The sequence below is a fragment of the Aspergillus lucknowensis genome, assembly GCF_044049455.1.
Source record: "Aspergillus lucknowensis strain CBS 449.75 chromosome Unknown BJX67scaffold_8, whole genome shotgun sequence".
In the NCBI taxonomy this organism is placed as follows: Eukaryota; Fungi; Ascomycota; class Eurotiomycetes; order Eurotiales; family Aspergillaceae; genus Aspergillus; species Aspergillus lucknowensis.
The window spans coordinates 63,937-83,819 of NW_027263552.1; the positions used below are offsets into that span (position 1 = coordinate 63,937).

Genomic DNA, 19,883 nt, shown 5'->3' on the forward strand with positions numbered 1-19,883 from the left:
AGCGCTATGCCGTTCTTTTCATCCCAATCACCCGGCTGGTCGTCTTTGTTGACCCTCTAATGCTCGCTTCCTGGCCGCTCCGCCCATCGAAATAGCTGTCCTCCTTCCCTCCTCTTCCCCCGCTTGGCGGCTCAATCCTCTGCGAGAACGGTGCCGCGGTTTGCGCAAGCTAGTGCATAATGCTAGCTGGCGATTCCGTGCCCTCTGCGGAAGCGATTCCCTCGCTGCCACACGGGCATGGTCTTGGTCACTCCAGAGGCCGGGGCCACTCCCGTCGTTCGACGCCGATCTCCCAGCCAGTATCCTCTTACGCCTTCCCTCCGGCCCAACAGCGGTTGTCGCAGCCAAGTACGAATACAACTGGGCTTAATGGCCATGCTGAGAACCCCGAAAAAGAAGGACATCAACACTCGCACTCTCACGGCGCCAGCCATGATGATCACTATGAGCTGCCATCCGTCGCCCAGCGTCATGACCCCAAGACCCTTAGAATACAAGCGGAAGCTTCGCCTAAGTATCTGTAGGTATCTAATAAATCGCCGGTTGATCGCTCTAACATATCTCTTGGTAGTGAGATAGTTGCAGGTCTTACAATTGCGCTGCCTTGGATAGCTCTGTCCTGGTACTACGAACACTATGCGCAGTGGACGCCGCGCGAGGTCGAGTCAGCCCTGCCCGCTGGGAATTTGGATCGAATCAGTCTACGGACCTCGGGATTGACCGCCGCAACGCTGCTTTTCTACGGAGGTGGCGCTGTGCTTCGTCAAAGTCAGCAGACTGGAAGTGAATCAGTGATAAGGATGCCCAAGCTGGATCTTGCTACTGCCTGTATCATGCTCAGCCAAATATGTGCCATTGGCTTACCGATATACGCCACTCTGAAAGTGGGCGGTTTTCTGGTCGCCTTCGCTGTTTCCCTTGCCGTTGGTTCTGGGCTCCCAACGATGATACGAGGACATAATCCTGTCGGCAATCCAAGAGTAAACCTCAGTCACAAGTACTGGACAGTCGGCTTGTTACTTGTAGTCATAGGGTTGAGCTTCCTTGGGTTGAACGCATCGTGGAATAGCGATCCTCTTTTTGGATACGTAGCCTTGCTGGCGTCAGTTTTTCTCATCCATCCGCCTTTCGCGACAACCTCCCATTCAAGCCCTGCACCGGGCCACGAACTTGGGAATTATACTCCTGTACGGTTCGATAATTCCTCGAAAGCGCTCCTGAATTCCGATAGCCCAACTCGAAACCCCATCATTCCTGTCGTGTCTGGACTCGTATTGGCGCTCTACACATTCCTCATAAGGCGGGGTATTTCAGTGGGGGCTCTCGATGTTGTGTATCTATTGATCGCTGCAGGTTCCGTCGCTGCGTGCCTAACATTTCTAGAGCTCCCAGATATTCGATCTCAGCAGAAAATCGGCGTTGCTGTGGCCACTGGGAGCGCCGCCCTCTTTTGTGCGCCGCCTGCCCACGACAACGTCTACGTTGTCTATGTTATTCGGTTTTTACTGAGTGCAGTCTCCTTCTTTGCTGCTAAATTTGACGATCGACGCGGAGAGCATTCTAGCGAACATCACCACCACTACTTAACAACCGAATCATCCCAAGCAACGAAGCTCATCCTTTACTACAGTGAGCCATACCCACTGATATACAGCATACTCAAGGAGCGCGACTCGCGGCGCATATTCTACTTCATGAGGTATTTTTAATTGAGTATTCCGTTTGCTCCCCTCTGAAGCTAATTTTCCTAGTCTTAACTTCGCTTTCATGCTTGTTCAGCTGTCCTATGGCTTCGCAACGGGCTCGCTCGGGCTATTAAGCGATAGTATCCACATGTTTTTTGACTGCCTCGCCCTTGTAGTTGGGCTTTGTGCCGCCGTCATGAGCAAATGGCCTCCGAGCACCAGGTTTCCTTACGGCTACGGTAAAGTGGACACGCTTTCGGGGTTCGCAAACGGGATCTTCCTCATGTAAGCGCTGCTGCCCTTATGCTCTCAGTCTAGAATCTAACCCGGCATAGGATCATCAGCGTAGAGATCATTTACGAGGCGGTAGAGAGGCTCTCCTCCGGTAGCCAGATGCACCGACTCGGAGAACTTTTGGCGGTCAGCACCGCGGGACTTCTTGTCAATCTCGTAGGTATTATGGCGTTTGATCATGGTCATGCACACGGCCACGACCACGGCCACGGCCACTCCCACTCTCACGGCAATGAGAACATGCACGGAATTTTTCTCCATATCCTTGCAGATACACTTGGCTCCGTGGCCGTCGTAATTTCGACGATCCTCGTCCACTATTCTGGCTGGTCAGGATACGATCCTATAGCGTCCTGTATCATTGCAATTCTGATATTTGCCTCGGCCGTGCCTCTTGTTAGTGGCACAGCCAAATCACTGCTGCTCACCCTACCGGGTGATGTTGAGTACAACGTTCGTGAAACCCTGGCTGGTGTCAGTACTCTTCGCGGGGTTGTTGGATATACTGTCCCCAAATTTTGGCTGGACGATACTGAGTTGAGAAGCTCAGGTCATGGACACCATCATAGCCACGGGCATGACCACAACCACAGTCACAATCACGCCAATACACATACTTGCAGCCATAGTCAGAGCCATTGTCAGTCCCATGATTATGGGGACGCCCACGACCATTCCAACTCAGGCGCCCAGAACTCCGATCACGCCCATGGCCACAGCCATGAGCAAAATCACGACAACCACGATCGCCATGATCACGGGCACGAAAAGACTAATCCTCGAGTTCTCGGCGTAATCCATGTCACTGTATCTCGAGCAGCTGATCAAGAAGATGTACGACGACGCACGATCGATTTCCTCCGCGAGAAGGGAATGGATATCCTCGTACAGGTTGAGCGAGAGGGCGAAGGGCACTGTTGGTGCGGAGCGGGCGGCAGCAAGGCGTCATAGGCAAGATATGGTGAACTTCCACATCGAACTTGTATGTCACAACTGGTTTGGTGCAATAGATACAGTTTTTCATCTCCGCGTCACGGTCACCGAGATACGGGATCAATTCCAGAGCTTCTCCACACCCTTCGTGCAGTCTTAGGCCGGAATAACCTGTAAAATCTGTGATGCGAAGGGAATCTACCAGGAGTCCCAGAAACCGCCTAAACTTCAAATTATCCCATCACATGCAAGGTTACCAACTCGAAGATGAGAAGAAGCCGACGTGGAAGCGCCGACCCCAGATGGCTGTGTCACCAGGTCGGGCTCAACTTGTACCACCATCAGCGGGGAGTTTCATAATCGGACACTTTTGTTCGAAGGGAGTTGTTGTACCCGGCATTCGTCAATGGTAGATCTTTCGGCATAACTGTGTTGAGGGAAGATGGGAGGGTTTGAGGTGGTGATATAAAGCAAGTTGCTGGCTCATTTTACTTTACGGGACGTCTGAAAAAAGGTTAGAAGCCGTTCCATGCTGGTCCAATTTCACCAGCAGACGTGTTTCTTTTCATATATACGGTGTCGTAGAGCCAGTTCGGGAAGGTAATCACTCGGGCAGATGGTCGGAAAGCCTGACGGTTTGTCCGCTTGCCCACCCACGACCATGCCAATAGAATGCAGAAATAAATAGTCATATGTGCTCCAGGTTATAATAAGTCTAAGGAGTGGAGAGCGGGCGCTTATCGCCGGTATATGGCCATAAGATCATGGAGAGCCAGAAGCCAATGAGGCAGCCTGGACGTGGCTCCAACATGTCTAGACCAGCTAAATGTATAGCCAGCAGAAGGCTAAAGAGATTGCCTTCGTGGGAAGGACACAATGAGGTGGGACAAAAGAGCTGAACCTCGGCGACACATGAGCTGGGATGGGGAGGAAAGCGTTTATATAGGCCGGGGAGTGTCATATATCTATCGTTGCAACATTGTCAGATCCACGGCATTTTCTGCGGGGGCACTTTTCATCAATATTACTGTTGCGCATAACGAGACTTGGAATTGACGCCCAAATGGCCCTCCCAGCGACTTCTTCGCATGAGGATGAGGTCAAGAAGAAGGGGTATGCAACCGCCTTCGAAACCCACACAGTGTTCCTCACGGGAAGCACAGGGTCTCTCGGCGGATGTCTGCTCTACAAGCTGGCCCTCCAGCTTCCCACACGGAAGATCTTTGTCCTGGTGCGCGGATCGTCGGAGCAAGCTGTGAAGAAGTGGAAGAAAAATATGCCCAACCAGACACAGGCCATACTTGCTTCTGGAAAAATCCATTTCATCATTGGGGACATAACAAAGCAGGATTTCGGTATCAATGCTGCAAGCCTCGGGCAGTTGCGGGAGCAGGTCACGCTTGTTATCCACACAGCGGCGAAGATTTCACTCGACGCGGACATAATCGAAGCACTCGAAAACAATTTCTTCCCCTCTCTGGAACTAGCAAGGATGGCCTCCTCGTTTAAGAGGCTCAAGATGTTCATCCAGCTCTCCACCGCATACGCCAATAGTTTTCTGCCGGATGGATATGTGGGCGAACGCCTGTACGACCTTTCAAGCACAGACCCAGAGGATGAGATCGCATCCATTCAGCTTGCAGGAGGCTCGCCTCACACGCCTCGGTTCTCATCGTCGTATACCCATTCAAAGCACCTTATGGAGCATTTGATGTTAAAACGCTACCCAACTCTCCCTCTTTTATTCGTACGCCCAACAATTTTCGCACCTGCACTCCGCCATCCTTATCCGACTTACGGACCTGATGGCTCTCACCCGTTGAACAAATTTGCCGACCTGATTATCTCAGACCGCGGAGGAAACCAGATTTGGCATGCGGCCGAAGGGTATGAGACCGGCGCAAATATCTTGGACGAGGTACCGGTGGATTTCGTGGCGAATGCTTGTCTGTTGCATGCCGCCGCTAAGACGCGTGGAATTGTTCAGATTGGATCCCAGTTATACGTGCAACGAACGTTTGACGACTTCCTGAATCTCGTACGATCTTATGTTCCGGCCGCCATCCGAGACCAACTCCCAAAAATTACCTTCGTGCAAGACCGGAATATTCCGCAGTCAATCCTAGCAGAGCTGGTCAAAGTAGCCAGTCGAAACTGGATATTTGACTGCGGCAGATCGTACTGGTTGAAGGAAATTGGTGGTCCGCTCAGCATCCAGGCGTGTGAACATGATGCGGACAGGTTGAACACCACTCGTATTGCTGATATCTATAGAAAAAACATGGAGAGGACTGCGAAGCTTTAGGTGCCAGCTTGAAAGTATATATGGGTTCGTTGATCGCAGGTCTATTGTCGCGCTTCTGCGGGCCCGTTGTCATATGATCCTTGGATCAGTGATTGAGACAAATTTGATTGACATACGCGTTTTTGAAAGAAATAAGAGAGTTCGGCTCACGTACGCAACGGGCATGATGGGTTCCACATTCACCAGCCAGGGTATACGGAGCTTGCGTGGGGGACTTGAGAGAGAGTATCCATATCTTGGTCCGTCTCAGCACCAGCGCCATTAGAGTGGATCGAATGACCTTGTGTGTCAATCCTTTGTTCTGGCCACCGTAAGATGCTCTCCCAGCGAGGATCGTATGACCGTAGCTCGGCTAGCAGCTCCAGAACGAGTGATAACCCTGAATTTTTAGTCCACCACACTTTGCCGTGAAGCTCGTGAAGGAGGACCCCCCAATAGGTAAGGACGAGCAAGGGCAATGGTTGCCGGCATTTCAAGGCGTCCACGAATTCTTTACTTACCGCTGCAGTCCAGGCAAGCACTGACGCGAGGTCTCGCGAATTGGCATATCTATTGAAGGACAGCCGGAGGAGATTTAGAGCATCTCTAAGCAGACTTTGATGGTCCGTATCAGTCACCCCATCAACCAGCGAAGAAAGATTGTTCAATGCTGCTTCCGTATCTCCGTCGAGGCCAATGTTCGGTTGATCCCAAAAGTCACCCGCTGAGCTGAAGAGCTTCAGCTGCATCCATGGGCGACAGATGCTGAGGATCTTACTTACTCCTTGAAGGAGCTCAGCAGCGAGGATAATCTTCTGGACCATACTGGCGCGCTCATCTCTCTCCGTAGTCAATTGCGGAAGAGCAATTTCGATTACAGTAGTTACCACGGCGTGAGCAAAGACTGCATCGCAATTCTCAGTATTGATGTCGTCTATAGCATGTCGAAAAGGTGTTAGCGTCTGGTTATGGAATTCGAGGGCCGTATTAATATAGGAGGTGGCTGCGGAAGGGTCCATCGATGACGCCATGTGTAAGGAGGCAACCGCCAGAAGGCCATTCATGAGAAAATCATGGGCAAGTGCCTTCCGTGGAACGACCATTTGCCATATGTAGAAGTCCGACGAAGAATTACACAGGCTCCGGTACGTTTCAGTAGAGAACTTGTGCATCAGCTCCAATCTGCGCAATTCCGCGCTTGACACACCACTGGATGGGCAGTGGGTGGCTTGCTCCCGCTGGCGGGGTTGCGTGACAAATTCAGGCCCATTATGACTCTGCCCAGGTGTTGGGCTTACCGAGATGTTTGAGGAGCCACCAGCCATCGGAGTCTTCGAGTAGTAGCATTCCAGCTCCCTCGCGATGCAATTGGAGCAAGGCGGGCCACGTTCGTCACACTGGAATTGTTAGAGAACGGGCAAATAACAAGAACGTAAAGAGAATAAGCTGGCTCCAAATTCGGAGCGGCGGAGTTTTCACTGGCAAATTGAAGTCGGGCAACATCTCAAAAAGTAGAATCCCAGCTTACCTTGACCCGTCTCTTTTTGCACTGATCGCAACCATAACGTGACTTTGTATGAGACCTCCGAGGTGGCATGTCGGGCTACTCGCCGCCTGGGCCACATTCCGCAGCTTCAACAATTGGCGACTGGGAACGGAAACCTCGGCCGCCTGTTGAACCGGTTTTGATTGAAGGACCCTCAGAGAAGAGTTGAGAGAAGCTGGAAGCTGACAGATGCCGGTGGGCACGTGGACACACGTGGCTGGGTGCTTATCACCTTATCACCACGTGTTTCAGGTTGCTTGGCCGTTTGACTGGCCATTTGTCGTGCTCGACATGTTTGCCAATTCCTTGAAGACAATCACCGAGGGTTGATTGAAACTTTCATGCCGCGATCGCCGGACCGAATTTAGCTCACGAACCGCTGCGGTATCCTGGGATCGAGGACTCTATCTGACAACCGATAACGACGATCCATGGGAAACAAGTTTCATCAACCCCCCTCCCCCGCACCGACGCCAGGTTCCGAGAAAAGGTCGATGGCAGCCGAAGGGCGGAGATCGGGTGCGGCGTTGACCGACATCCTCAGGCTCAGCCCCCTTCGAGTGACGGAGATCTTCAGCGAATCAGAAGCGGGACCGAAAATGACATCAAACTGTTGAATCCAAGACAAAGTCCCTGTAAGCGAGCCGTGCCCAGATTGTGTCTGTGCTGTTGGCCAACCTGGGACGAGGGAGAGGAGGGTCAGTGGGGAATTTGCGAAAACGAAAACGAAAACGACAGCAAATGCGAACAATTCAGTACGGTATGGCCAATCACTGATGCTCATCGGAGAATTTTTATACTCGCCCAGATCCACCAACAGGCCTGCAGCGCCCTGTCACAACGAACGGGGGTGAAACCCGAAATTTCCGTGACAAGGATCGTTTCCATATCAGACAGAATATGCCTCGAATGAGCATTAGTAATTCGGAGAAAAGTGCAATCCTCCAGCTCTCATGGTGCTCGGCACCTTGATGCCGGCGTCAGGACCTGGATTGCTTTCTTTTCTTCACTCCTCCTCCTCTTCGTCGAACGGCCCGACCTCTGCTTCGCGCCCCGTACCCGATCCTTGCTCTCTCGCTCTCGATGGCTGACAACGTCACAGTCGGCTACGATACCTGCCATAGAGTCTCCCCATGGTGTCCGGTTGAGGCGACAACATATGGCTATTATCCTAATTTCGCCGGGAACGTATTCTTCGCTGTCTTCTTCGGCGTTCTCGGCGTCTTCCAACTTGGAATAGGAATATACTACCGGTCATGGACAATAATGGTCGCGCTCGCGGCCGGCGGGCTAATGGAGCTCGCAGGGTATATCGGTCGTGTTCTGATGAACGATAACCCCTGGAACGGGGACGCATTCAAGCTCCAGATTGTCTGCCTTGTTCTCGCACCCACTTTCATCGCCGCCGGCATCTACCTCACTCTCAAGCATATCATCCTCGCGCTGGGCCCCGAACACTCACGCCTCAAACCGAGACTCTTCACTTGGGTTTTCATCAGCTGCGACGTGGGTTCGCTCATCCTTCAAGCGGCAGGAGGCGGTGTCGCAGCTGCTGCGGATGATGACTATGAGCTTCTCAAGATTGGGGATGATATTATCATTGCCGGTATCGCGTTTCAGGTCGCCACAATGTCCGTGTGTGGACTTCTTGCCTTGGAATTCTTTTGGCGAGTCAAGAGGAGCGGGCCTGGCTCCTTTAGTGAAAAGTCAATTGGCCGAAGGAGTATACATATCATCCTTTTCGCGGAGATTTTCGCCTACTTCACCGTCTTGATCCGGTGTATCTACCGGTATGATACATCCGTTTGCTCAACAGCAACACACATCAAACCCTTCATACTAATCTAGTGAACTGATAGTATTCCCGAAATGGCCGGTGGATGGGGTAACCCGTTGATGCAAAAGGAGAATGAGTTCCTTGTGCTTGATGGAATGTGAGTATCCCATACTCCCTCTGGCGCGGCGAAGACTCAACGCTAATCCGAAAAATGTAGGATGGTCGCGCTTGCTGTGCTCTCCCTGACGGTTTTTCACCCCAGCTTCTTCCTTCCCTCGCTCAGAAAAGGCGTGAAGGGTCAGCCTTGAAGGCCGCGCCACTCTTAAATTCATACATGCTAGTATATCGGACTTGATCAATATAATTGTACATATTCCTTCGATGACCCCTCGTACCACTCGTCTTACACCATACTAGCTCCGAATCTATTTCGCATGGCCGTGATTCGCTGGACACGAGCCGTACAGCTCAAATTAACCTAAGATTAACCCAAGTGCGTCGCTCATTAGAACAAGAAAGAGGCGTTCATTCATACTTAATGCAACCTAAACCCAAGAAACCGCGCTGAAGTATATAAGTTGTGCTATGATATCAATGCAGAATGGCAGAGAGAGGAAGTTGGAGAGTAGATCGATTCGTCCAAATGAACCCAAAGTCCAGGACGTACAAACTCCAGAGAAGGGTAAATGGAAGAGATAAGCCGCCGAACCACTAGACAACAGAGTATGTTCAAATGTCTATGGAAAGGATGGTTGAGCAAGGTCCAGAGTCAAGCTCAACATGTTGAAACGCCCAACACCGGCTGCGTTATATGGCCCAGAATATGACGGAAGAGAGATCGAAAGTTTGGTGTCTTGTGAAAATCTGGACAACTTATTCCTCACCAAGGCTCTCACGGACGCACTGCCGAACGCGCTTCTTGAATTCCCTGGGGTCGTCTCGCCAGAGTCGAGCGGCTTCCACGTTTGCCGGGCTTTCGTCGTTCGGGCTAGATAGCATGGAGATGACAGAAAGCAGGATTGTTTCGGGGGTTTGGACAGGGGACCAGCGCTCTGCGGCGGATTCGTAGCCGTACTTATCCTCCTCGGGCGGGTGCAAGATCGAAATGCAAACTTCGCCGTTCGGATAGACTGGTGAAGAGTTAGAAATCCGATTGAACGTCTAACGGAGAAAGTCGTTCTCAGAGCACGAGGAACGTACTGTTGGGGTGGAATAACGGGGACTCGAATTTCATCTTCGGGGGCATATGAGGGTACTCGGGTGGGAAAGAGAGCCGGGCACGGAAGAAACCACCTAAGAAGCGGATAACCGTGAGTAAAGCTCAGTTGTACTATGGTGTTGTACTATGATGAAGGTACAATGTCCATTTTGGGGGGGAAGGGACCCCGGACGGCCGAGGCAACTCACCTCCGTACAGCTTGACATCGTCCGAGATCATGAGCATAACCTCCCATTCAAACACGTTATTGTCCACTAGGCCACAGCTAATTCCAGGAATATCTTTATCTGACTGCATCTGTTGGAGCTGACGAGCCAGCATGCGGCCTGCCGCTGTTGTGGCCATGGCGATAAAGCGGGGCGAGGTGTTGGGAAGGGCGAGAACGGGAATGGCAAGACAAAGGTAGAGGTGATAGCGACGGTCGATTTCCGGTGAGAGATGCAGGAAGCAAGCGAAATAAGACGCAAAAGTTGCGAGGAACAAGGAGATAACACGGCAGATTGCCTGCAGCACACCAAAAGACGGTCACGAAGAGACAGTCAGTTGATCGTGAAAGAATCGTTGAGGCGGGCGGTGTGGCGTAGCCTGGAGTTTATTGGCCGGGAGGGGGAGGGGTTGCTCAGCGCCGGAGACTTCCCCCTCATCGGCACTCGCAGGGTCCCTGCCACAGCATTCCCTCCCGCTGCAGTGGCATTATCGAATCGCCGGCCATCATGGACCTGACTTGAAATTGGCAATGTTTCAGCCTCTATTGAAGATCTTCCGCCCCGTCGAACCGCAGGAGCTTCCCTCCCGCTGAGGAGATGTGCGCTTTTACTCCGCCTTTCCTGCGTTGCCTTGAACTATATATTCAGATAGTAACATCTCATTCATACCAGACGACGCGTATAGTTAAGAAATTTGCAATATGTACACTAGGAAATAGCATTCGCGAACGAACATCAAAGACCGGTAGTCAAAGCCGTGGAGGGGGAACGAAGCCTGTCTGCATGTCGAGGTCGGATTTCCAGTGTACCTTTCAGTTATTGTCTCCGTTCTTGGTAAACCAGCGCACCGCCGATAATCTCAGCGCACAGAACGAGACTGAAGAGCATCGTGACCGCAAACTGAATGGCAAAAGCCTTGCAAATTGCCTTGATGTAGCGCTTCCAGCCACTCCGGTCAAAGGTCTTCCATGCATCTGAGATGGCTAGTACACCTCCTCCGACGACATCGGGAAGGACCTTTCCACCAAAGGTACGGTCGAAAGGAACAATAGGCTCATCCTCATGGGGAAGCAAAGACGCAGCCACACGGATGAAGATGGCTCTGGCGGGAATGGACGCAAGCCAGCTAACGAGTCCGGCAATAGCGAGCATGTTGGCTGCGGCGCGGTAGACATCAGGAGACGTGCCGTCGCCGCGGCGGATCATATCAATTTCCTTCAGACCATGAACATGTTTGATAATGCACAGCGAAACGTAGTATGCGCCGTTCGTCAAGAGATGTTCGAATGCAGCGGCAGGTACGATCTTGCGGAGGCTCCGGAAGCTCGGAATGCGCCTGTAGAAGGGCTTGGGCGAAGGCTCGGAAATGACAATGTGCACCCAGGCAACCTGGAGGTTCGCAAGCAGGACGGCACTAGCCATCTTGATAATGAATCGGCCGATGATCGATTCAGAAGACATCGGGATGAACGAAGCGAAGAAGCCCTCAGCGACCACCCAGGTAAGGAACATGCTAAAACCGCGGAAACGGGAGCAACGACCAGCCCGAGCGCGAAGGTGACGGATAGTGGTACGCAGCCCACTGGTAATTGGTCTAGGAGGTGCAGTTGCAACCTCCAGTTCTACGTCGAGAGGATCGCCAGGCTTCTTGTTGGTAGGGTCGTTCTCGATGCGGACGTAGAGTTCTGGGTTCGAGTCTTCCACAGCAGCGAGGGTGGGGACGAGTAATGCATAGGTGTACTCAACCTGAAGCAACGCCAGTCAGCATGCCAAATCGAATAGTGGATAGCGAATATCAGAACGCACGGAGAAAATAGCATAGAAAAACCCAAGGATAGTAACAAGTAGCAGCCCGGCGAGCCAAGGAGATCCAACTTCGACCTTGAAATCGGGAACATCGCCACTGTTACCAGTGGAGATGGCCTCAACGCCGCGACGGACGAGATGCGAGACTGTCATGATGATACTATCCGCAGAATAGCCGAAGATGAAGATTGGGGTGGGAGAATCGATGGAAAGACGAGGAGAAAGACAAGTGTGGGATGGAAAAAGAGAAAGCAGGAGGCGATGGCCTGGGACAAGCGTTGTTCTTGAATCCAGCCAAGGCAGCAGAGGCGGCGGCTGAGCAGCCTGAGACTCTCGGCGGCCCCCAATCGGAGGCGGCCTCGATGTTGGTGGTTTCGAGGAGGCTCAACCACAAATAGTTTCGGCGCGTCGACCCTGATCAGGCCACGACCGACACATCGTTTTGAAAGCGATTGAGCAGGAATCTCTGATTGGAAGCCAGTCCTTAGATGCTTATTCTTCCACATTCCCGCCCGTTCTCTGAGAGCCAGAACTCAAACATCGAAGGGGAACAAGTTGCACGTGATATAAGCTGTGTTTGCTTTTGCTCTCACTCAGCCAGATGGAGCCCCTGGAGCCTATTGAGTGATGACGCACTTGTCCAAAGAGGATAAGCGTAAACACGGCACCGGGGCCGCGCCCCCGATTCGTTCCAACTGAGGCTCCTTTCCCAAAGGTCCCGCCCGATTTTGAATCATGGCGCAAAATATCACCAACAGCACCTGGCTTGCTCGCCGTACTCCGATCTTTAGATACAGGCGGGTGACAAAATGCGGGCCAGTTCTCACTTTGCTCATCTAAAGTGTATAAAACCAGTTTTCCATTCCCTCGATGCGCGCTCCCGCCTCTCTCGCCTTCTTGTTTACCCTCCAAAAATAGATGTCCATGATCACGGTTAAGCAGGCGCTGACCATTGTGATGCCAAATGTGACCCAGATACCAGTTATATAGTAAGGGCTTTCACTTGATTTAAAGGCGACACTCGCGATGATCCCACCTAGCCCTCCGCCGATCAAGCAAGTGGCGGATGCGACCCCTCGCTTCGAATGGGAGGTGATGTTATTCGCCTGGTAAGCAAGTACGCCCGGAATGCAGAATTGCAAGGCGCCCACACCTATTGATACGCCATGAGTGGCTTGAGTGCCATATTCGGTCTATCGAGTAGAACTTACCGAGGAAAATCCCGAAATATCTCGCGCCGTTAGCCTTGCCATATGCCGTGATGATCATCCCAACCGCAGTCAACAGTTGATGCACAGCAATTACTGGTCCTCGAATCTGATATCGATCGGTCAACCAGCCCGACAAATAGGTGAGAGCTGCGGCCAAGATATAAGGCGGGGCACTGAGAAGTTGACTCTCATTCTCCGTGAATCCCATTCCAGTCAGGATGATCGTTTTGAAGTAGCTGAATGCATATCCCGGAAGTGTTGATGCCATGAGATTGAAAGCCCAAAAGTACAACTTCCAATCCTTCAGGTGATGCAAGATACGTTTAGCAGTCATAGGATCTTCCTCCGCATCCCCACGGTCGTGATTGATGCGATCAATCACGAATTGCTTTTCCTCAGGCAATAAGAACCCATCTGCCTTGGTTGGAAAGTCTATGATGATAAACCACCCAAGAAGACATACTCCAACCGTAATGGCACCTTCGATAATAAAGATCCCTAGATGGTCGTGCGGTTAGCTGTTGCCTTTCGCACACTAACAGGGGTGTGTGTCGTACATCTCCACCCGTTCAACCCATGGGTCCCCTTTAGGAGGGTCAATGCATAGGCAAAAATGGCCGCAAACGCATTGAGAACAACCGACATCAGCCAGAAAGCGGCAAGCCTTTTGCCAACTTCAAACCGCTTATACCAGCACGTAATCAGGTAAGTACATCCTAGTCTTGTCAGCTCCATGGCGGTGATACTGTTCATGCTTCTTGAGCCCATTACCCGGAAGGAAGCCAGCTTCCATTATCCCTATCCGTGTCGAGATGGAATTAGTGTCGACTCCGTTGTCAGTGCCCGTGCTATGGCCTTCTTACCTAGAAGTGCGCGGCAGACGGCCATTGTTTCCCAGCTATATGTAAAACCCATTCCGATCAGGATTGCGCCAAAACTAACGCCCAGGAAGGCGAGCCAATTTGCGGCTCCAGCTTTAGGGAGGGCAATATTCTGAATGGTACTTTGATTAGTCTTGTCGCTCGCTGGCTAGGATTCGACGGACAAACACTAGGAATCTCGAACACACTATGCCACATTCCGGGTCAGAATATATGTTTCCGACAGTCAACACGAATCGTTGTTGGGCTGGGAGCTCACATGTATGCCACAAAGAACACCATGACAATGATAGTATACCTCTGGCCCACATCGAGTCCAAGGTCATCCTCCATTCCCGCCACGAAGGCGAGACCGAGGTTTGTACGGTCGATCAGGGAGATTGAATACATGATCCCCAGAATGGGCAGCAGACGGAGGTCAATTCGTCGCCTATGATCATATAATCAGCTTGCTGCTCTCTAACAGCAGGGCACTGGATGCACACATCACTTTCTTCTGATGAGCTTCATCGATGCCGTATCCAGGAGCACCATCATCAATGCCTTTTTCAAGGTTAACCGACTCCAAATGGTTTGCCGCCGAAGCCTTCTCTTCTGTGCTACGCTCGCGTGTTTCCGCCATTGTTTGGAGTTCGAGGGTCAATGAATAGGGCATTCGCACTTGTAAGGGCTAATAATAAACGTAGTTGGCACATCTGAGCCCTTATAGCACGCACTACGGATTCTAATATCCTCTGGCCGAAGAAGCCTTCTTCAACCTTCAATCTTACTTGTCAAATCGATTTGTTTAGCCGAGTTTAACCCAGGACATCTCCTCACTCTCTCCTTCCATACCCGGATGACCGCGGCGACGAGCAGTCAGACCACACAATCTGGATATATGGAGCCACTTACCCCGCACATTGATCTCATGCCAAGACATCCAAAGAGTCGCGGAAAGCTCTTTCACGCGCGTTCCAAGCCCGCGCTCCGGAGGATCTCCGCGATGCACGCAGACTCGACCGATACGGGTTGAGCTGGGGGAGACAGAGGATCGAGCACTCCAGTTTCTCCCTCGTGAAATCTTATCAAGATTCCCTCCTCGGACACCACGTCGCCCATTCTGAATAGGCTGGAAGCAACGAATCCCTTCCGGCCTGCACAGCAAGAGTTCCGATCTGGGCACGGCTTTGCCCAGAATATCTTGGCACAGCACGCGGAGCCCCCAGAGGGCTTGGCACACCCCGATTCCCTCCAGTCAAAGCGAGTCATGGATGAGGGGAGTGATCTCCACGCTTGGATATCAAATGGTGGGAGATTTGCCGACTTATGGACTGCTGGTGAATGAAACTGCCGTCACTTGGCAACGAGGCTCAGAGACCTCGACTCGCATACCACGTGGCGCAGGCAGGATAGTCGTGAGGTGAGGAGGTTATTCGTACCAACGAGGACGCAATCGAAATTTCATCCAGCTTAGGAGTCGCAGTGAGGAGTCCGACCTCCGAGGGTAAGTTACCGAGGATGTATCATGTAAGCTTCCTCTGCCGCCCGCCTTAGATGGGCGGTATATATATTCTTGGCCGCAACGCCAACCTCTCTCCCCCCTGCCCGTTGGCTGGGTCTCGCCCTTCATGAAACATCGGGAAACTGGGGGTGGGCCCGTGGTATTGATCCACAACTCAGAACCGTTGTGATGACGAATTCCCGACATCCCGGTACTTCTATTTTGTCCGAAGTGAAATCGCTCGTTTGACTCAATCAAATTACGACGCCCACAGCGGGGCTGCTGTTTCCCAGAAGGTACAGTTATGTGGTCTACTCACCTTCTCTCTCTTAGGGATGCGGAGGTATTTGGCCATGAATGTTTGATTTCTCGTAAGAGGATAGGGTCATAAATATGCAGACGTCGATTCGCGATCAACATCCTTCACAGTGACCAAGGGATATTCGCTCAAAACACCAGTTGTTCTCACAACGAGCATCCCCTACTGCTCTGGTCCCTCGGTATACGAATTGGAATACTCCACCCGCTCATCATATTCACTCTCCTCCAACCTCCGCAAGAATCCCCCCTCAATCAGGCCAAGGACACCAGTCGGTGCTACAAGTTGTGTGCCCATGCCAGGCTGCTCAAACCATGGGGCGATCGGACCCAGGCCAACAACAAACTCTTTTGTTACTTGGTACACATGGTAGTTGAACGGATAGTTGCCGTCATACGTGATCAAGTTACTCGGCGGTAGCGAGCGCTCGATGTAAGGGGATCCTAGGGGCGCGAGAAAAGTCCCATACTCGGAGCCGAAGCGGTCGAGTTTCTGACCCACGGGCAGGGTAACATTGCCGATGATTGGAATGTCTTCATCATCTACCACAAATCCATTGGCGGGTGGGTAGATGTATGTCCCGTTAGGCTCAACACTTGTGGCCCATTTTTCAAGGAATTCAGCCGGACAGAGAGATCCGAAACGCGCATAGGTACGAAGTTCATTGCGTAGAGGGAACTTGAGAGGGTATCGAACGGGTCCGAGACGGGAGTCGCCGCAAACGTAGGTGTCGTTGTCGAATGTGATTCCTTCGCAAGGGCTGGGGAAGCATCTGGCTGGAAATAGGCCCTATAAAGGGAAAGCGTCAGCTCATGGCGGACGGGGGGGATGAAGGTCAATATTACCTCGAGTATAGCAGATGTTGCAAGAACAGTCGCCGGTGTCAAGGAGCCCAGCGTGACAACGACCTTGTGGAAGTGCATCTTGGGTGGATGGGGGTGAAGACGCGCGAGCAGCGAAGGCTGAAGCCTCTGTGTGCGACACTGAGTTGTTTTTATGTGGATCCATCTGCAGGGTGGAAGACGCTAATTTTCCTTCGATCCCGCTATTATTGGAAAATAGCACCATCGCCTTGAGATGCATTCTGCATGGGAAGGAGATCGGTGGCTGACCCAATGGCCATTCTCGAAAGGACGAAGATCAGCAGGGGGTCCGTGAGTGCGTTCTTCAAGGAAAAATTGATGTATTTTTTATTGGCGGAGCAAAGGGAGCAAACAATGTGCGATCACCTGAGCAAAAAGCAGCTTCTTCAGGCACAGACGTCTGGGGCATACAGCTGAGCGGTGTTTGGAAAAGCTGATCGGGGCTTGGAAACTGGAGCGGAAAAACAGCTTGGCAGGAGAATAAGATTTTAGTCTCTTAATCTTACCTAGTCTTTAGACCCCGATCACCTATTTTACATATAAAGAAGGGAATTCCAGGTTTAAAAAAAAAAGATCATCTATTTTATAGATGCATTATATACCTATAATCAAGGAAAAAATATCCTTTTAGACCTTCTTTTGAGGTAAAAAGCTGAACAGGGTTTGAAGGCAGATCAGGGCTTGAAAATCCCCAGAATTTTTTCCAAACCCCGACCAGCCACCCAACCACCGCTCAGCTGTGGCTCCGACGTCTGCAGGCAAGACCTCATGTTCATAAACAAACGTTGTTTCCCCAGGTCCTGCAACACGTTCGCGTCTTCGGCCCCGCGTCATTCCTGCAGTGACTGCAAACCCCAGTCGGCTGACGCTCGTTCAAGTCAAGGCCGTCCGAATTCCACATGGAGCCGGAAGCGCATCGGTCTCGAGAACAGAACCTCATGTTTGAGAGATCATCATCGGACGCGGCAACCCTACCATGCGAGAATATAATGCCCTAGTGGTTTAGAGCCCATCTCTGAATCTTCTCATACTTGATCACAATCACTGGATGGTCTTGAAAGTAGCTGTCTCACCGCTGTTGAGGCTGTTGGCGCAATATTCGCTCGGGCATGGCGACGACGGTTCATTTCGAGAGATCCCTGGAAGAAAGATGTTCGAAGTTCAATGTTGTAATCGCTCAGAGAAGGCTCAGAGGCCGTTGGGCTCGTGATGGCGACTTTCCCGATGAGACCTGAGCTTCTTTCTATACTTGCCATAGTTCTTCATTCTGGTTTGTGTGCGGGACCGATTCCGACTGGCAAGATTTTGATATCACGAACTGACACGGCGCGAGCGCGGTTCCGACCAACCCCTTGGAATGGGTCTGGGCCTAATTTGATAACTAGGACTCGAAGCCGGTACCGTATGGGCGCCGCGAGTTGCATGCGCATTCACAAGTGGGGTTGAAGATGATGGCTCAAGCCACGATATGAGATTGAAGAGGTTGGAGTAACGCCTGATACTCGGCCTTGTCATTGCCGCCATTGTGCCATTCGACCCAACTGCACCACGGGTACTCTTCGTGGATAAGATATCTCTTGGTAGATAAGACTAAGGCTGGTAACTTATTGAAGCGAGGCTACGCCAGACTTTGCGATGGGGCCAGGATATCGGCCCAAAACGCCTGATTTTGATACTTCTCCTGACACGGCACTGTTGTTATTGCCACACGGTAGATGAACCATGGAATGGGGATAAGCATCTCGCATGAGCGGATGAGGGCCCACCATAAGCAGCTTATCCTTTGATGGGCCAATCGAAGCGGGTGTCGGCACTTTTAATTCCATGACTGCCGATTTTCTCCCGAGCCTCGACCCACCGTTTCCGAAATCAAATGGCACGGAATGACGTGGTGGACGACAGTTGCTCCTTCCCTTTCCGCCGGCGGATTTGTAAGCTACTTGATGGAGTGCCTTGGATGCCTCGGGATCGTGCGGCTTCCCCCCAATTTCCCCTCATCCACGTCTCCAAGACAAGTCGGTCAAGCCATCCAGGGTGCCGAACATGAAGGAAGCTCTTGTGCACAAGGGACCATCCGTCCAAATTATCGACAGCCCTATTCCAGCCCCAGGGCCAGATCAGGTCCTGATCAAGGTCGTCGTGAGTGGGACGAATCCTAAAGATTGGTATACCAACGAACCCCCTTTGTGAAGCCCCGGCGTTCTGACTCCTTCAAACAGGAAGCTCCCGGAGTGGTTGAACAAGGCAGGTAACCAGGGCGACGATATCGCGGGTACTGTCGAGACAGTCGGCGAGAATGTTACCGAGTTCAAGCCTGGAGATCGCGTTGCGGCTTTCCATGAGATGATGACTTCTGGTGGTAGTTATGCGGAGTACGCCATTGCTTGGCAGCATACCACCTTCCACATCCCAAAGCACACCTCATTCGAGGGTAAGACTCTCTTAACAGTGGCCGGAGCGTGTTACCTAATGTCAATATTAGAAGCCGCAACGCTTCCCTTAGCAGCTATGACATCTGTAGCCGTCCTATACCACCACCTGGCACTTCCGGAGCCCTGGCGCCCCGCTACATCTCCGATTCCCATCGTCATCTACGGTGGAGCGTCCGCCATCGGAGCATATGCCATCCAGCTAGCCCAACGAAGTAATATTCATCCCATCATTGCCATTGCCGGACGCGGGATTCCGTTTGTTGAAACTCTCATCGATCGATCCAAAGGGGACACCATCATCGACTACCGCAAGGGCGACGAGGCCGTGGTTTCGGGGATAAAAGAAGCCGTGGAATCTTCCGGCGCAGAAACTAAGCTGCTACATACCTATGACTGCGTTAGCGAAGGATCAAGCTATACTAACCTGGGAAAGGTTGTTTCTCCTGGAGGCAAGATTGTTGTTGTTTTGCCAGGTGTGGAGTTCCCCGGCATCCCAGATGGTATTGAATTGGTGAAGAATACCGTGGGTTGCGTTCATAAAGACCAGAAAGACTTGGGATATGTCTACTTCCGATACCTTGCAAAGGGCCTCCTTGACGGGTGGCTTAAGCCCCATCCGCACGAGGTCGAGCCTGGTGGGCTTCAGGGAGTGGAACAGGCACTAACAAACTTGAAGGAGGGCAAAGCCAGCGCGGTAAAGTATGTTGTGCGAATTCGCGAGACTCCAGGTCTGGGTGCTTAGTAGTAACTCCACTTCTTCTGACATGTGAGTACTACCTACGACACATTTAGGGAAATAGTGGCGACATAATGGGCGTTAAAAGTGCTTTCGGCTTGAGAAATATCTCGAGGTCCCACGTATAGGCTATACCAATCTGGCCTTTTCATGATATTCCACATCCGTAACATCACCGTGCCAGGTTGTGTTCCCATGCCCAACCACA

General features: G+C 51.8%; 8 protein-coding genes across 8 annotated transcripts; 4 read left to right on the forward strand and 4 right to left on the reverse strand.

Moving 5' to 3' along the window:
- Window positions 1-179: 179 nt before the first annotated feature.
- On the forward strand, window positions 180-2,930 carry BJX67DRAFT_370539 (metal cation transporter MSC2; the record flags this gene model as incomplete). The annotated part of the gene is made up of 4 exons (XM_071030931.1): window positions 180-520; window positions 572-1,699; window positions 1,752-1,970; window positions 2,021-2,930. The coding sequence occupies 4 exons, from the start codon at window positions 180-182 to the stop codon at window positions 2,928-2,930; spliced, it is 2,598 nt and encodes an 865-aa protein (XP_070888658.1).
- An 860-nt stretch (window positions 2,931-3,790) lies between these two features.
- BJX67DRAFT_319553 (fatty acyl-CoA reductase) lies at window positions 3,791-5,307 on the forward strand. Its single transcript, XM_071027304.1, has one exon. It carries the CDS (start codon window positions 3,976-3,978, stop codon window positions 5,215-5,217), a length of 1,242 nt encoding a protein of 413 aa, XP_070888659.1. The 5' UTR covers window positions 3,791-3,975; the 3' UTR covers window positions 5,218-5,307.
- An 89-nt stretch (window positions 5,308-5,396) lies between these two features.
- BJX67DRAFT_370541 (Zn(II)2Cys6 transcription factor) lies at window positions 5,397-6,793 on the reverse strand (the record flags this gene model as incomplete). The annotated part of the gene is made up of 2 exons (XM_071030932.1): window positions 5,397-6,593; window positions 6,725-6,793. 2 exons carry the CDS (start codon window positions 6,791-6,793, stop codon window positions 5,397-5,399), a joined length of 1,266 nt encoding a protein of 421 aa, XP_070888660.1.
- Window positions 6,794-7,825: 1,032 nt separating this feature from the next.
- On the forward strand, window positions 7,826-8,827 carry BJX67DRAFT_378740 (RTA1 domain-containing protein; the record flags this gene model as incomplete). The annotated part of the gene is made up of 3 exons (XM_071032398.1): window positions 7,826-8,532; window positions 8,602-8,676; window positions 8,737-8,827. The coding sequence occupies 3 exons, from the start codon at window positions 7,826-7,828 to the stop codon at window positions 8,825-8,827; spliced, it is 873 nt and encodes a 290-aa protein (XP_070888661.1).
- A 565-nt stretch (window positions 8,828-9,392) lies between these two features.
- BJX67DRAFT_370543 (putative ubiquitin conjugating enzyme) lies at window positions 9,393-11,903 on the reverse strand (the record flags this gene model as incomplete). The annotated part of the gene is made up of 5 exons (XM_071030933.1): window positions 9,393-9,649; window positions 9,720-9,812; window positions 9,927-10,070; window positions 10,793-11,690; window positions 11,751-11,903. The coding sequence occupies 5 exons, from the start codon at window positions 11,901-11,903 to the stop codon at window positions 9,393-9,395; spliced, it is 1,545 nt and encodes a 514-aa protein (XP_070888662.1).
- Window positions 11,904-12,586: 683 nt separating this feature from the next.
- Window positions 12,587-14,464, reverse strand: BJX67DRAFT_378743 (major facilitator superfamily domain-containing protein; the record flags this gene model as incomplete). The annotated part of the gene is made up of 8 exons (XM_071032399.1): window positions 12,587-12,903; window positions 12,962-13,459; window positions 13,519-13,677; window positions 13,733-13,759; window positions 13,825-13,954; window positions 14,011-14,029; window positions 14,102-14,272; window positions 14,328-14,464. The coding sequence occupies 8 exons, from the start codon at window positions 14,462-14,464 to the stop codon at window positions 12,587-12,589; spliced, it is 1,458 nt and encodes a 485-aa protein (XP_070888663.1).
- A 1,004-nt stretch (window positions 14,465-15,468) lies between these two features.
- BJX67DRAFT_346792 (TNT domain-containing protein) lies at window positions 15,469-16,921 on the reverse strand. Its single transcript, XM_071028449.1, has 2 exons — window positions 16,490-16,921; window positions 15,469-16,433 (listed from the first exon to the last, which is right to left on the reverse strand). The coding sequence occupies exons 1-2, from the start codon at window positions 16,565-16,567 to the stop codon at window positions 15,807-15,809; spliced, it is 705 nt and encodes a 234-aa protein (XP_070888664.1). The 5' UTR covers window positions 16,568-16,921; the 3' UTR covers window positions 15,469-15,806.
- A 1,580-nt stretch (window positions 16,922-18,501) lies between these two features.
- BJX67DRAFT_346796 (zinc-binding alcohol dehydrogenase family protein) lies at window positions 18,502-19,794 on the forward strand. The gene is made up of 2 exons (XM_071028450.1): window positions 18,502-18,672; window positions 18,727-19,794. The coding sequence occupies exons 1-2, from the start codon at window positions 18,551-18,553 to the stop codon at window positions 19,679-19,681; spliced, it is 1,077 nt and encodes a 358-aa protein (XP_070888665.1). The 5' UTR covers window positions 18,502-18,550; the 3' UTR covers window positions 19,682-19,794.
- Window positions 19,795-19,883: the final 89 nt, after the last annotated feature.

What these genes read in the sequence shown, in the direction of transcription:
- BJX67DRAFT_319553 (XM_071027304.1), top strand. Translation starts at nt 3,976, where the DNA reads ATGGCCCTCCCAGCGACTTCTTCGCATGAGGATGAGGTCAAGAAGAAG.
- BJX67DRAFT_346792 (XM_071028449.1), bottom strand. Translation starts at nt 16,567, where the DNA reads ATGCACTTCCACAAGGTCGTTGTCACGCTGGGCTCCTTGACACCGGCG. An exon ending in CAACATCTGCTATACTCGAG is followed by an intron (nt 16,434 to 16,489) that starts GTAATATTGACC and finishes TTCCCTTTATAG; the next exon opens with GGCCTATTTCCAGCCAGATG.
- BJX67DRAFT_346796 (XM_071028450.1), top strand. Translation starts at nt 18,551, where the DNA reads ATGAAGGAAGCTCTTGTGCACAAGGGACCATCCGTCCAAATTATCGAC. An exon ending in GGGACGAATCCTAAAGATTG is followed by an intron (nt 18,673 to 18,726) that starts GTATACCAACGA and finishes TCCTTCAAACAG; the next exon opens with GAAGCTCCCGGAGTGGTTGA.